General features: G+C 37.3%; 1 protein-coding gene across 1 annotated transcript; it reads right to left on the bottom strand.

Moving 5' to 3' along the window:
• Positions 1-729: 729 nt before the first annotated feature.
• mat1a (methionine adenosyltransferase 1A) lies at positions 730-14,101 on the bottom strand. The gene is made up of 12 exons (XM_063491803.1): positions 14,021-14,101; positions 8,630-8,691; positions 7,091-7,162; positions 5,515-5,592; positions 5,136-5,258; positions 4,930-5,042; positions 3,706-3,849; positions 3,384-3,509; positions 3,193-3,285; positions 2,921-3,103; positions 2,696-2,829; positions 730-1,221 (listed from the first exon to the last, which is right to left on the bottom strand). Exons 2-12 carry the CDS (start codon positions 8,652-8,654, stop codon positions 1,119-1,121), a joined length of 1,194 nt encoding a protein of 397 aa, XP_063347873.1. The 5' UTR covers positions 8,655-8,691; positions 14,021-14,101; the 3' UTR covers positions 730-1,118.
• Positions 14,102-14,158: the final 57 nt, after the last annotated feature.

Below are 14,158 nucleotides of genomic sequence, written 5' to 3'. Positions count from 1 at the left end.
CTGTAGGTGAACTTACAGGTTTGGTACACTCGCCACCAAAACGTCCTGAAGTCTTTTGTTTTTCTCTTAAGACTTTCTTAATCCCATCAGAAGTGCTTCTCAAGGATCTAATTAAATACTCTGTCATTAATAAATGCCAAAAAGCTGGGCCAAAATGAAATATTCTTAAAGGTATTTTTTTAAGAAGTGTGATATATGCTAGTGTGTGCTTCTAAAGTTGTAAAACACAGCAAATTTAAGACATCGGTGGTCCGCTAAATGCTAACGGATTCAGACTAAGATTCAGACTTCTAATTATTTGCTAAGTTGAGCCACATTTACAGCAGAAAGCCCGCAGGTACTAAAGAAAAAAAAGAAAGGCTGAAATAGCCGCAAGGCTATTTTACATTTTGACTTATAATTTATGCCTCCAGAGATCCAAACTTGACCTGTTATCTCACACAGTGGGAATGGTAGTAGTGCAAACAGCTTCCTGTGGCACGTTTACAACAGTTTTTTATAGTCATGACAATACGGTTTCTTAAGCCACGTTTTTGGTTGAGCAGTAATTACACCTCTTACAATAATATGGCAGCCACTGAGGGAATACACATTTTGTAATAGCACCTTTTAAGAATAAAGCACTGAGCTTGTGTAAGTATACTGCCCCCCCCCCCCCCCCCCCCCCCCCCAAAAAAAAAAAAAAAAATCACAGCTTTGAGGTAAAACACTGCTGCTAGTGATGTGGAAGTATTTATATTTTACTATTGTACTGTCCCTTTACTGACTTTGACTAGTGATTGTATGTGTATTTTTAAAGCACCGATACCTGGATGTTATTTGGCCTCGGAAAGGACAGTGAAAAAAGATTAGTTACTGAGATGCCATCTGCAATGTCCCTCTCCTCACTGGGAGGATGTTCCTTCATATGTCTGCTGGCTACAACTGCTCACACGTATAACTACCTTCTCACATCTTGAAAGCTGACTTATCCCTCCCTAACTGTGGTTTCAGTTGTTTTGTTTTGTTTTTCTGTTAAAAAAGTGTTCAATCAGTTGTATTGGAGCTGGAAGTTGTAGTCCATGAAGAGGAGTCTTGTTCAGCATCCAGGTGGAGATCAGGACAGGCTGGTGGAGTATTTACAAGACAAGCTTTTTGGGCACTTCCCAAGAAAACTCCGGTCGGCCAAAGTGGCCGTAAGAGGCTGTCTGCTGGTAAATCGGCCTCTTCAGGTTCAGATCCCTAAGAAGAACACACAAGAGATGAGACATCGCTGGGGAGAAAGGACTGTGAAGATTTTGATCAAAACAATTTGAAGCCATAAATTCTTATACAGAGTAGAAAAAAACCCATAAAGGTGAAACATGTTGTGCAATGAGCTGTAAGTACTGATTGTTTGCATGTCCTCTTGTGAGCTTAGGGTTTTTTGTTTGTATTTGGCGTACATGGGTGGCAAAGTTTGTCTGTGTGTCAGAATGGCTTGTACTGCACTTTGGATCAACCTCCAACATTTATCGATTACAGAACTCTTAAACACTTGAACCACAATTAAGTCATTGGTTATGCAGCTCTTAACAATTAGCGATTTTGGTAAATCAATTAAAAGTAGTTGTTATTGTTGAGTACTTTAAATTGGGCCTATTGTGCTTTAAGTTACTTTCTGTTATATATATATACTGTTACAATGATGAATGTTCATATTGGTAAAACATCTCAAAACACAACTTTCTTCTTGTTTTGCTCTGTACTATATCAGTTAGAGTGGATGCTGTCTTCCTGTTGGAGGGGCAGCCAATCAAAAGAAAGAGGGTTACGTTTCATTTCATACGGAGGATGAACTAAAGGGCTGCACCGAAGCTTATTATCAAATAAATCATTATTTTTATATGTGAATCATGCAAAGCTACATTAGTAGAGTGAAGATGGAAAAAACAAACAAACAGCATAACAGATCCACTTTAAAATGAAATGCTCACCTATAACACTGCATCTCAACAAGAACATTATAATAGATAAGGGAAGTCTAGGGCTAGGTTTAAATAAAGGGAAATTATCCTAAAAGGATCAGCTAAAAGTGGGAGAATCTAAATGTAAAAGGACAGCAAAAAGGATATGTCTGTGAAGCCACCCGGCGGGTTATGTGTCCACCACGATTCCCTCTCCAATGGATAGTATTAAAAAAAATAAAATAAAAGAGGAAGAATTTTCTGTATCTAACTATACTTTAACAATTTCAACTTTGATTTTTGGTGTGATTCTCTCTTAGTTTGCTTCTCTTTCCCCTCTTTCCCTGCCAAATGCATCAGCGTGGCAGATGGCTGCCCCTCCCTGAGCCTGGTTCTGCTGGAGGTTTCTTCCTGTTAAAAGGGAGTTCTTCCTTCACCCTGTCGCCAAATGCTTGGTCATTGTTAGGGGTCTTTCTAATATTGTATGATCTTTAACTTACAGAATAAAGCACCTTGAGGCAACTATTATTGTGAATTGGGGCTATATAAATAAAGTTGAACGGAAGTTTGAACTTAAATATTTACTTATATATTAAATTCATCAAGATATATGATGAATCTGATTTTTGATCAGTTATTTAATCCTCAAAATGCCAAAAGTAGTTCCTAATTTTTTTTAACCCATATTTAGAAAGGAAGCAGAACATCTTCATGTTTGAGTAAATATTCATATTTAATCTTATGCAAAAGTCATGTTTATGTGTTTTTACCTGACAATGACTCCTGGCCTGAGATCAAAGTTCTTGTTGACAATCTTGAGCAATTCTGACTCTGACTTCTGAGAGGACCCGTAGGTGAACAAGGAGATGGACAGAGGTTGGGCCACTCCGATAGCATAAGACACCTGGAACACACACAGAGATGTGGTTTGCATATTTGTACTCCAGTCATCTGTCATCTATGCACAGCTTTGGAGGGTTAAGCTGTAACCTCACCTGAACCAGAACTCTCCTGCACAGTTTGGCTTTAATCAGAGACTTGGCCACCCAGCGAGCAGCATAGGCAGCAGAGCGATCAACCTTTGAGAAATCTTTGCCAGAGAAAGCTCCGCCACCGTGAGCCCCCCAGCCACCGTATGTGTCTACAATAATCTTCCTTCCTGTTACACCAGCGTCACCCTGTTCGCAAAAAAAGGAAGAAGATGAGCAAAAACCAGTGATGACTTTCTAGTTTGCTTTATTATTTTCCCCCAGTATGTGATGATTACCTGTGGTCCTCCAATGACGAAGCGACCACTTGGCTGGAGATGGTAGACGGTTTTGTTGTCCAAATATTTTGCAGGGACCACGGGTTTGATCACCTGACAGAAACAAGCCAGCATTAAAACCAAACATGTGACTTTATTTCCCACACGACACATTACACAGAGGCCAGTCAGGTGTGTTCATGAGGATCTACCATTTCCATTAGGACTCTCTGTTGTTCCTCCAGAGTGACGCCGTCATCGTGCTGGACAGAGATCACAATGGTGTGAACTCTCCTGGGGATCACAGCTCCATTCTTCTGGTCATAATGCACGGTCACCTGTGGGATTAACAAGAATTAGTACACTCACTGAAGCTGTAGTTAGCTGTTTTATGGTGCCTGTGACAACACAGCTTCACACAGGTTATCAGATTTTCTAATGAAATATATCCAAGCTTGAAAGAAAAAATTCCCAAACTGCTGTGGTATTGTGTTTTGGGTAAGTAAAAAATGTGCACATGTTGCACGACCTCACCTGTGTTTTAGAGTCGGGACGCAGCCAGGGAACGATGCCATTGCGTCTAAGTTCAGACATCTTTTCATTGAGTTTGTGAGCTAAGACGATGGTGAGCGGCATGCACTCCTCCGTCTCATCTGTGGCATAGCCGAACATCAGACCCTACAGAGGAGAGAACGAGTCAGAAAATCAGTGAAGGCAAAACAAAGAAGTAAACAAGGAATATCAAAATACTGATATTCAGCATGCTCTTTTATCAGTAATATCTTCAGCACTTTCTATTATCATATGACACAAAATACATAAACTATAAGCTATGAAAAGAACATTTTTAAAATAATACTTATACACAATGGATACATAATGGCTAATGGTCATACAGGCATTTATAGAAGACAAAATAGAAGTAGATGTTGAAATGATAAAAAAAAATATCAGGTAGATTATACCGTGTATGGTTATGGGACTTTATATATAATATAGTCAAATTACTCCATATTTCATTGATCAGTCTTAAGCATAGGAGAATTTTTTTCAGCCAGAAGTCTCTTATAGAAATAATGATCCTGAGCCGTGAGTTTGTCTCTTACTGAGGTATAATGCAGAGAAAGCATCAATTTCATCTAAACATGTTATTTCTTTATCTCTTGCCCAAACTATTAAGGATGATGATGGTGTTACTGATTAAATTACACTGATTCACTCAAGTACTGCACTCATATACGATTGTATAATTTAATTATTTCCTTTCTCTGCTGCATTACACTTCTACTCCACGACATACTGGACATTTTTTTTTAATCATGCTTCAGATTACTTAAAGACTGTGAGCAATTTCATGAAAAGGAAGTTTCCCCTCTACACATCAAAGTTTTATCCTCAAATTTGTGACCCTTTAAAGAGCCACAAACCCTTGGCTGGGGAGCCTATTTACTATACTACAATAAATTTATTTGCAAAAGTGACATAAACACTTATCGAATCTAATAATGATATATCAGCCACGAAGCACATTTTTCTGCAGTACAATTAGCTTGTAACATTTAGGATTTTAAATATTGGACTAGATAAAACTACTTTTTCCACCTCTACTGAACTGATAAACCTGAACACACCAACACTATTCCACCAGATCTCGTCTGTATTCTCTACTGTTGAAGTAAAGAATCAAACAAACTGTGCTCGGTCAGGGTCACTCACTTGTCAAGCCAAAGTGACCCAGTGACACTGCTGTGGCCCTACCTGGTCTCCAGCTCCAATGTCTTCTTCTTTCCGGTCAACATGGACCCCCTGAGCAATGTCTGGACTCTGCTGCTCCAGAGCCACCAGCACATTACATGTCTTGTAGTCGAAACCTTCAGAAGGGAAGTGAATTGGATTGAGATGGTTAAGAGGGAAACACTAAATACAGAGAACAGAAATAATGTCTATTTTGTTTGCTTTCTCACCTTTCTCCGAGTTGTCGTAGCCGATGTGCTTGATGGTGTCCCTCACCACCCTCTGATAGTCCACAACGGCCCGAGATGTGATCTCTCCGCAGAGCAACACCATGCCAGTCTTACACACCGTCTCTGTCAACACAAACTTTGATTACAAAGCTGTTTTGCAATCACCAGCAAGTTGTCAACACTGAAATACAACAAACAGTATCAACACTGCATACGACATAAAATCCAGGTGAAATTCAGACCAGTGGGTTAGTTGGCTTATAATCTGCCTTCATCATTTGGTCCCTTTTTTTGCTAAGACAAACTGATTCATTAGACTGTGCCTCTTCTTGGTTTTGCCATTTTTTTTTTAACAAAAAAGAGACTAATTCTGGCTCACCACAAGCCACTTTGGCATCGGGATCCTGCTTCAGATGTGCATCCAGGACAGCATCACTGATCTGGTCACAAATCTTGTCTGTGGACACATAACAGGCAAAAACATCAGATTCCAAAGATTTTTTACAAATGTATTGAAAAAAACGACATATTGCACTTTTAAATTGCACGCTTAGCCTAACACTAATAATAGAAGATGTCAATTTTGTAATTTATATGAAAGTATGAAAGGTTACATCCTAATATTTCACATAGCAGTAGTTGAATGTTTTACTTTAGCGTGGCAGCAGGACAATGCCTCACTATACATCCCATTCATCTGTCTGTGTCATCCTGCTGAAGCAATGCAGGAGACCGGTTACATCAGAAAGCCCATCAGCATCTGACTACTCTGCTGGTGAAACAGGTGCATCTTAGGAAAAGCCACTAAAATGGCCACTATCTGTGGGAACAGCCCAGACTTTGAGTTGTGTTATCAAATTAAAAAGTGTGTACTGCAATGTTCTGCCAAGGCCATCCAACTCTGTTACTGTACAAACAGTAGAAGTAAAACTTCAAACCTGTGAAGTTTATCATTAAAATTGGCTTCAGGGGTGCTACTCGCTTCCAAAATGTAAATATTTTTTAAAAAGAATCTCGTTAAATGATAAATACAGGGACACCATGATGTGTGACACATGGATCTACATCACTTGCTGTTTTAGGGGACAGTTTGAAAGAGATTTTGAATTCAGGCGCATTGGTATCATTCATCCTCTCATAAGTATTTTGTCAGATTAGCATACTTTTACTTCAGAACTACATTAATATGAATCCAGATTCAAATAGCAGTTTCATTTTTTATTTATTTTATTTATTTAATTTTTTAACAGTCGGCATTTATGTAATACTGCCACTATCTGTGAAGCTGCACAACTCTTACTCATTATCGATTTAGCACATGGGACTTTGAAAGGTTACATATTTGTGAAAGGATTACAACACATTGACGGGGCACCGTGGGGTTTAAAGGCAACATGGAGGACAGAGTACAACTACAAGTTAAGCAAGGTTTCTTATTTAAGTGTGGAACATCTGGGAATCATTTTACTGAGTATTTGATATAATTTAACTAGATTAAAGTATAACATAGACAAACTAATTTTACCACATTGTCACTTCTTATCTTATTGTGTACTTGAGACTTTGTTCTTGAAGAGCATTTTGCGTGTCTTTAGATCTCTTCTTTTGCACACTACATTAAACTTGTGTGTCTGCCCTTTTCTTGGACATTTTTTTAAGCATGTAACTGTGCACCAGTCAGACACACATTCGCTTCCAGCTGCCTACAAGTGAGAGTGAAGGCCACTAAACACATGTTGCTGTGAATGGAATACCATCCATGCCTGGCGGGTAAACACGCAGCACTGTGGAGTTACTTTGGACATAGTGTCCAACTTGCATCATGTTTATTTATATGCATGCTATTTCTGCAAGATAACACTGCATTTTCAATAGAAGTGCTGAGCTTATAATTTAATGCATTAAAATTTAATGTCACTGTAACAGAGGTGGCTAGACTTGGTAAAAAGACTCACCTGGATGTCCCTCTCCTACGGACTCTGAAGTGAACATGAAAGAACCCTCTTCCAGATGATCACTCATTTTTTCTGTGGGGTAAGGTTATTTAATTTCCAGTGCAGAGAGATCTGAAGGTGGCTTTATATTCCTACTGCCTTTCTTTACCAGAGAGATAAAAGAAAGGGAGGCCAATAGCCCTGCAGCCAAAGCGAAATCTGTCCTGCAAACTTCACATCTGTGTCCACATGGCCCAATATATATGGCTAAGGGGACACACACGCATTCTGTAACTCATTTACACACACACACACACACACACACACACACACACACACACACACACACACACACACACACACACACACACACACACACACACACACACCATGTGAATCCATGGGACGGTCCATTCCAGGGGGAGTGGATGATGGGAGGGAATTTCAGCTCAAACTACTTGTTAACCCTTTGTAAACATTATAATGATCAATAGTGTGTTTTCAATCTCCACCAGCTCTGACTGCTCTGCTTCAGGGCGTGACGTTTCCATGTCCAAGCAGAAACATCTTTGAGAAGGAGTTCCCCTACCCCCCACAACACGCAGGTGGGACAGCCAAGTTAGGGTAGCCCAACGACAGAGAGAGAAAGGTAGCTGCTGTTAGCAGGAAAATGATGCAATTACTTGTGTTTACATTATTCAAGTAAATCAGTTTACACTGCTGTGGTGAAAAGACACAAAAAATTACTAGAAAGGACTTGTGAATAAGAGAAACTTCAAAAGTTACACAGTAAAAATAAATAAATAAATAAATTAAAAAAATCAATCTGTGGTTTCAAAAATATGGAAATAAATTAAAAACAGAACATTGTACTACATTTTAATGTTTCCTTTTACAGTGTAGTTCATTATTTGGTGTACTGACCAAAATGATGTTATATTCATTCATTTGAATTTGATACGTTTTCCTGATTTTACATTTTATTAAACTGCAGCTGGAAATTGATCAACATTTCTTCGAATACACTTGAGCTGCTTATGAATTTTATACTTCTTTTTTATACTTCTTTATACTCTACTCGGTGCTATTAAACATTGTTACTGCTCAAATATTTTCAAGCTTACGATTCATTTCATCATGTAGACATTTGCCAGTAGTTTAATAACTACAAATACCAACCCCAAAAATGTACCATATAAAGGCACATTTGATTTAAAGGGCACAAAACAATCACCTTCATCATAAGTGTCCTATTTATACCATCTGATTTGAATTATTAGTGTAATTCAAATAGAAATTAAATTAAAGGGAAAATTAAGGTTAAAAAATACTGCCTCAAAACTCCACTCCACTACATGAGCAAACATACCTGTTTTTTTATGACTGTATTCTCTAATTGAAATCGCCAAGTCCCAATAAAGTCACAACTTCAAAAGAAAAAACACACTAAAAGCAAAAGACATTTTAAAAAGAAGAAATACTTGAAATTTGTACTTTGGTTCAGTTCTATATAATTAGTTTACTTCATTGCCAATAATTAGGTTTAGAGAAGACAGTCACCTGTTGCCTGAATGCACTTTTCCATCCAAGTCCCAGCCTGGGGCTCTTCTCTTTGTATACAACTGCAGAAAATATCAAACCATGTCCGGAGAGAAGATCAAATTAATGAAGATATGTCTCTTAGATACCTGATGACCTTCACGTGATTCACCATGTCTGTGTTTCTGCAAAACATTAGGAGCTATAAAGGGATGCTTAGGAAAGCGATCCTCACTATCATATAAATACAAACACAATACATGCTTGCACAAACATTAACATACAGAAAAATGACTCTGACTCTGTTTCTTGTCCCATTAAATGCAACAAGAGTGCAGTGGGCCAATCCTTTGTCTCTACGTCTTTCCATCATCTGGCTCTAATTTCAGTCAGCGTTGAGTTGGCCTTGAGAAATGAGACGAGAATTTTAACTAGCTTTCTGTGGTGAATAAAATACCACTCTTCCTGACAGCTTTAGGACTTTTAAAGCAGATTTGACGTATGTATTATGCATTGTGGAACTTCTAGCTGAAAACAAGAGCTCTGCAATAATAATCAGCTTGATGAAATTAATGAAAACAACTGATAATCAGGAATGCACACAAGAGAGGAATTTGGAATTTTTAGAAAATACAGGGGGGTAGGCGAAAATGAGAAACAGCTGTGTTGACTTACAAATAAATACCACTCACATAAGTAGCATGCTCACCGAACCTGAAATCTGCAGAGCTATCTAGCTAAAATATCTGAACTATCTATTATATAGTTTATAGTTAAAATATTTAAAGGTAGTATAAATTAGCATAGTGCAGCTAGAAAATTTTACAAGGGGGGCAAAGGAGGGACAAGAGGTCTTGGCAGGGTGGCACATACCTCTTCAGCGAAGTATGTGAAAATCCCCTATATGTAAATAGAGTCAACAAAATATCTACGAAACATTTATTGTATCGTTATCATAGAGAAAAATATAAATAGTAGATTAACATAATGGACAAAGAGTTAATAGCTTATGATTGTTAGCTAAGATATTAAAAGCTATAAAGGTACTGTTTTTAACTGATGTACTGTTAAATATTAGGCCAAAGGTAAAAACAAAAACAAGAAATTTAAAAAACAAACAGTCAAACAACCTCCCACCCCTGGCTAATTAGAGATATTTAGCTAAAAGTAATGTTGTAATATAAATGTAAAGAAAAAAAAATAGTAGTGATAACAATAATTAGATGAAACCATTATCAGGCAATCTGAAATTATTAAAATACTTGATAGCTAAAGAAAACAGCTAACAGCTAACAACGATATCGTAACTGTTAAAAAACAGCTACAAATTTAGACATTTAGCTAAAACCATAGATAGTAAAAAAAACAAAACAAAAACAAAACCATTTGTTTATGGCTAAATCATTTGTTTTTCAACTCTAATTCATCATATAAGCTGAAAACCTTAAACAGTTGACAAATGCATCAATAGCTGATTTTAAATAGTTAATTTGAAATAGTAGACATGTGTTAATTATATATTTTTAGCTGAAAGCAACAGTTAAAATGTCACTAGCAACGCACAGTTAGTTAATATTTAGCTAAAAAATAGCCTAATATTCAAACATAAATTAGCTTAGTGCTAACTGAAACATTTTTCAACTGTAGAAATTAGCCAGAAATAATTTATCTACCTGTGTTGTTTTAGTAGTAATTACATGAAAAACAATGAAACCTGATTTGACATTACAAATAAAACAAATAAAAAATGGATAACCTAAATTCCTAGTTGAAAGAGTGAACTGTATACATGAAATGCAAAATAACAGCAATCTAAAATCTAAAATACCTAATTTCCTTTGTACATTGCTATCTCAGATTTTAAAGCATGACTTAGCAAACATGCTGGGCAATAACAACATAGTAGGAGATTGTTAGTAGACACGCCTTATTTGGTCATGTCTCCTGCTGTAAAAAATAAACCCAGTCAGAACCTGGTTAGATTTAAAGTAAATAAATGGTAAATGGCCTGCATTTGTAGAGCGCTTTACTCAGTCCCGAAGGACCCCAAAGCGCTTTACACTACATTCAGTCATTCACCCATTCACACACACATTCACACACTGGCAATGGCAAGCTACATTGATAGTACATAAAGTGTACTGAGTGTCCTACCACAGGGACACTGCGCTACCTTCAAAATCTAATAATAAGCTATCTAATAGGAGAGAGAGGTCAGAGGGGATTTAACATAACAAAACGTGAACTACATCAAACCAGAGAAGATGTGAAAGTCTTGTTTGATGTCAAAGAAAGTGGAGAACCACTCTGGTGTCTGATTGACCTCTGGATCATACACCCCTGTATGTTTTGGTCTGAAAATGCTCAACACAAGCGCATGTTGCTGTGTGTACATGTGAACTCACAAAAAGAGAGTATTTGTTAATGATTGACTAAGAAAAAGTTCTTGATTTTTTTTTTCAAAGCCAACAAGATTGCTTTGGTTGTGCTCAAAGATAACTGCTATCAGAGGACCAGCCTGGTACATGATGAACGTTCATACATAGTGGGGACCACACCGAGTTCTTAAACTGATTTTCATATTAATTCAAGCTAATTAGAAATTATTAATATAATCTCCATACAGTGAAGATGATCGTTACTATTTTGTTTCTATAGAGAAACTCCATGTAGAGCTGTCTTATTTATTTTTCTTCTGTTTAATTGATGTGGAAGAACATTTGGGTATACACTAAAAATGTGCCATGTAACCATGAATTGTTTGATATCTTCTAATTAGTCATTGTGTGTTTGAAATCTACCGAAGACACACACACACACTAGATAGGGTCTAAAGTTCAAATCCTCTTGAACTTTCATCTACTAAGAGCCTGTCAGAAAATGAAAAGCACAAAAGATAGTAGACTTATGAACTTTGTATTTCTACAAGGGAGCTTTCCAGTGTATTTAAACCTTCACATATTTTTAACATTAATTACCAAGTTCCATTTCTTTTTAATCGTCATTTAAGCTGCAATATTTCCCAATGTTGCCCCTCCAATCCGAAACCACTTTGACAAGATCAAGCCACGTGACAGTGTAACCTCCTCCTGTTTGATTGGCTACCTGAAAGTGTGTCTTTTAAAGTCGGGTCATGGTTTCTGGGTCACCTTGGGGCTTGACGGTCAGTCAGACTCAAACTTGACAGAACAAGATATGTTAAGCGAACCCCGAGGGCCTCAGAGGGAGTAGGTGTTAACACCTGTTTGTCTTTCCTCAGGTTCAAGGACGTGCAGTTTACCTCTGCAGCTCACCTCTCCACAACCTGAGCTCATCTAGTCACCAACCAGTTTCATCTGGATGGTAGTGAGAGCAGGCAGGAAAAGTCGGATCTCTCCTGGCTTGGACTTTTATTGCACAGTTGAGAGATTGCAGAGGGTTTAGTGTGTACGCTACAACTTGTTATATAAGCAGCAGCAGTCAGTAAACAGCAGATAATGCACACAGTTTGTCACCAGATTTAATTTACTATATGCTCAGATACATAGTGATTTCTTATCAAAAGTTTGTGGTTTTGCAGACTTTTACTACCTACTGGCTTGTTGTTTGTATTCATCTGAAATATTGGCTTGAAAATCCTTTAATATCAAAAATATGATTATTACAATTTGCTCACAATTTTAACAAATAAAGAAAGCAAAATCTTTCTCCACCATCAAGGTACCAGGCACAGATTACAATATATGAGCAGTAATTCCTATCATTCTCACTCTCCTTCTTTAACTACAGATTTAGCTCGCTGATTGGCTTCACTAGTGCAATAAGAATTTAACATGTCAACCAATGCAAATGAGCAACAACACCACACAGGAGGTGGGGTGCAGTTCTTCAGCTTTGATTGGCTGTCTGTCCCACACACTCCCAGCAGCATTGGTCCCACACAACAGTGTTCTGCATTTGTTTATATGTTTGCATTTGTGTGTTAGTGTGGTGGGAACACCAGCAGCGAAACAAAGCCAAGACGTCACTTGAACCTCACAGATAAGTTTTACACAATGGTTAAAGCACATTAAATCATCACAAATGGATGAGTTTTTTCTCATATAAACGAAAACAAAAACAGACCATCTGTTACGTTACCAAGTAAATGACCTATAATCATTTACAACAACAAAAAAACACCTCCGGGCAGATTAACCCAGCACATGGCTGAGCCAGAGGGAGTGCAGCAGCTGGGCTGGTGGAGGGTCACCCTACCCTATCTGTACTCCAGCCCATTTGGGACTCTCAGCACATTCCTCTGTGAAGCTGACACCAATGAGTGAAATATTACCCTCAATACCACTCTAGCAATCCACTTTCCTCATAGAAATCATGGAGCAAGGCATGATATTCGTTTGACTTGCCTCTGTGTAATTAAATCTTTCCTCAGTATCTTCTATCTTCAGTCCTTTGGCTTGTAGAAAAAGAGTACTACCACCAGTTTTTCTACCATTAATAGCAATGCCCTCAATATCAGGAAATATCCACCTGCAAAACCACTACATTTAAACGATTATTTATTTACTGGCCCACTCTATTTTACTGCATTATTAGGTAATAAAGTAGTAAACTGCAATGTCATTGTAATGGGAATGCTGATTTTAAGCATATATCAGTTGTTTTATTGCTACAGATAGGGACAAGGAGAAAAGGATACAAGGTTAGAAATAAACTGATGGGCAGCATTTAGCTTTTCAAGAAAAATTAGTTTACAAAAAAATAAGTCAAAATCAAGGTCAAATGTGAGAATTTGACTGATTTTGCATTTTAAATAGATTAAAATTTGTAATTTCATTAATCTGATTTAGGGAAAACAACAACCATTATGCTCATGATACTCAAATGTACCTGACACTGAAACCAGACACCAACTCCTTAACCTGTAGTTTATCTGAGGTTAAATCTGGGCTTTCACAAAATTTCCAATTTAACAAAAATAAAACAGAATTTTCAGCAGATCATTACACTCAACGACAGACAGTTACACTTTGCATTAGTCCTTCACAACAAATCTAAAAAGTACAAAAAAAAAAAAAAAAAGCCAAACAAAAAAAATCATCAAATCAGTTCTCAAAGAGAGTGTTTTTCAATTAAAACGTTTAAGTAAGGTTAAAACATTTCTTTTTAACAATGCTTTTCTAACACCCAGAATGAATTAATGAAATTTGTTATATGTGGAACTGAGCAAAACCTGAATATCACAACTGCAGATGGCTCAAAATGTCTAATAGACTAATGTGTGGTACACAGAGGCATGTTTTATCTATTCTTGACTTGGCTATAACCGGAAAACTGATTAAAATGTGGGATTGATGAATGAGCAAAATAATAATAAACAATGCTATTTGTATCATGGAAGTCAGCTACAGCAGACTTTGTAATGTCGCTAACCTCCTGCAGGTGTCAGTGTTGGTCTCAGCCGATCACAAGATGATGTCCAGTTACTTTCAGCTTGTTTTTCCTGGCAAGTAATGAAGAATCACAGAAGAGTGCAACATCCATAAGCAACCTCTGAGTTCCTGTCTAGTT

This window comes from Pelmatolapia mariae, linkage group LG13 (genome assembly GCF_036321145.2).
Source record: "Pelmatolapia mariae isolate MD_Pm_ZW linkage group LG13, Pm_UMD_F_2, whole genome shotgun sequence".
Lineage (NCBI taxonomy): Eukaryota > Metazoa > Chordata > Actinopteri > Cichliformes > Cichlidae > Pelmatolapia > Pelmatolapia mariae.
The sequence above is the reverse complement of the archived record's forward strand: the minus strand, read 5'-3'. Positions and strand labels throughout refer to the sequence as shown.

Bases quoted from the DNA above. Each gene is read 5' to 3' on its own strand.
- mat1a (XM_063491803.1), bottom strand. From the start codon at position 8,654: ATGGAAAAGTGCATTCAGGCAACAG. The intron at 2,830-2,920 runs GTGAGGTTACAG...TGTGTGTTCCAG, and splicing joins GCAGGAGAGTTCTGGTTCAG to GTGTCTTATGCTATCGGAGT. The intron at 1,222-2,695 runs GTAAAAACACAT...TGTTCTTCTTAG, and splicing joins AGGCCAGGAGTCATTGTCAG to GGATCTGAACCTGAAGAGGC.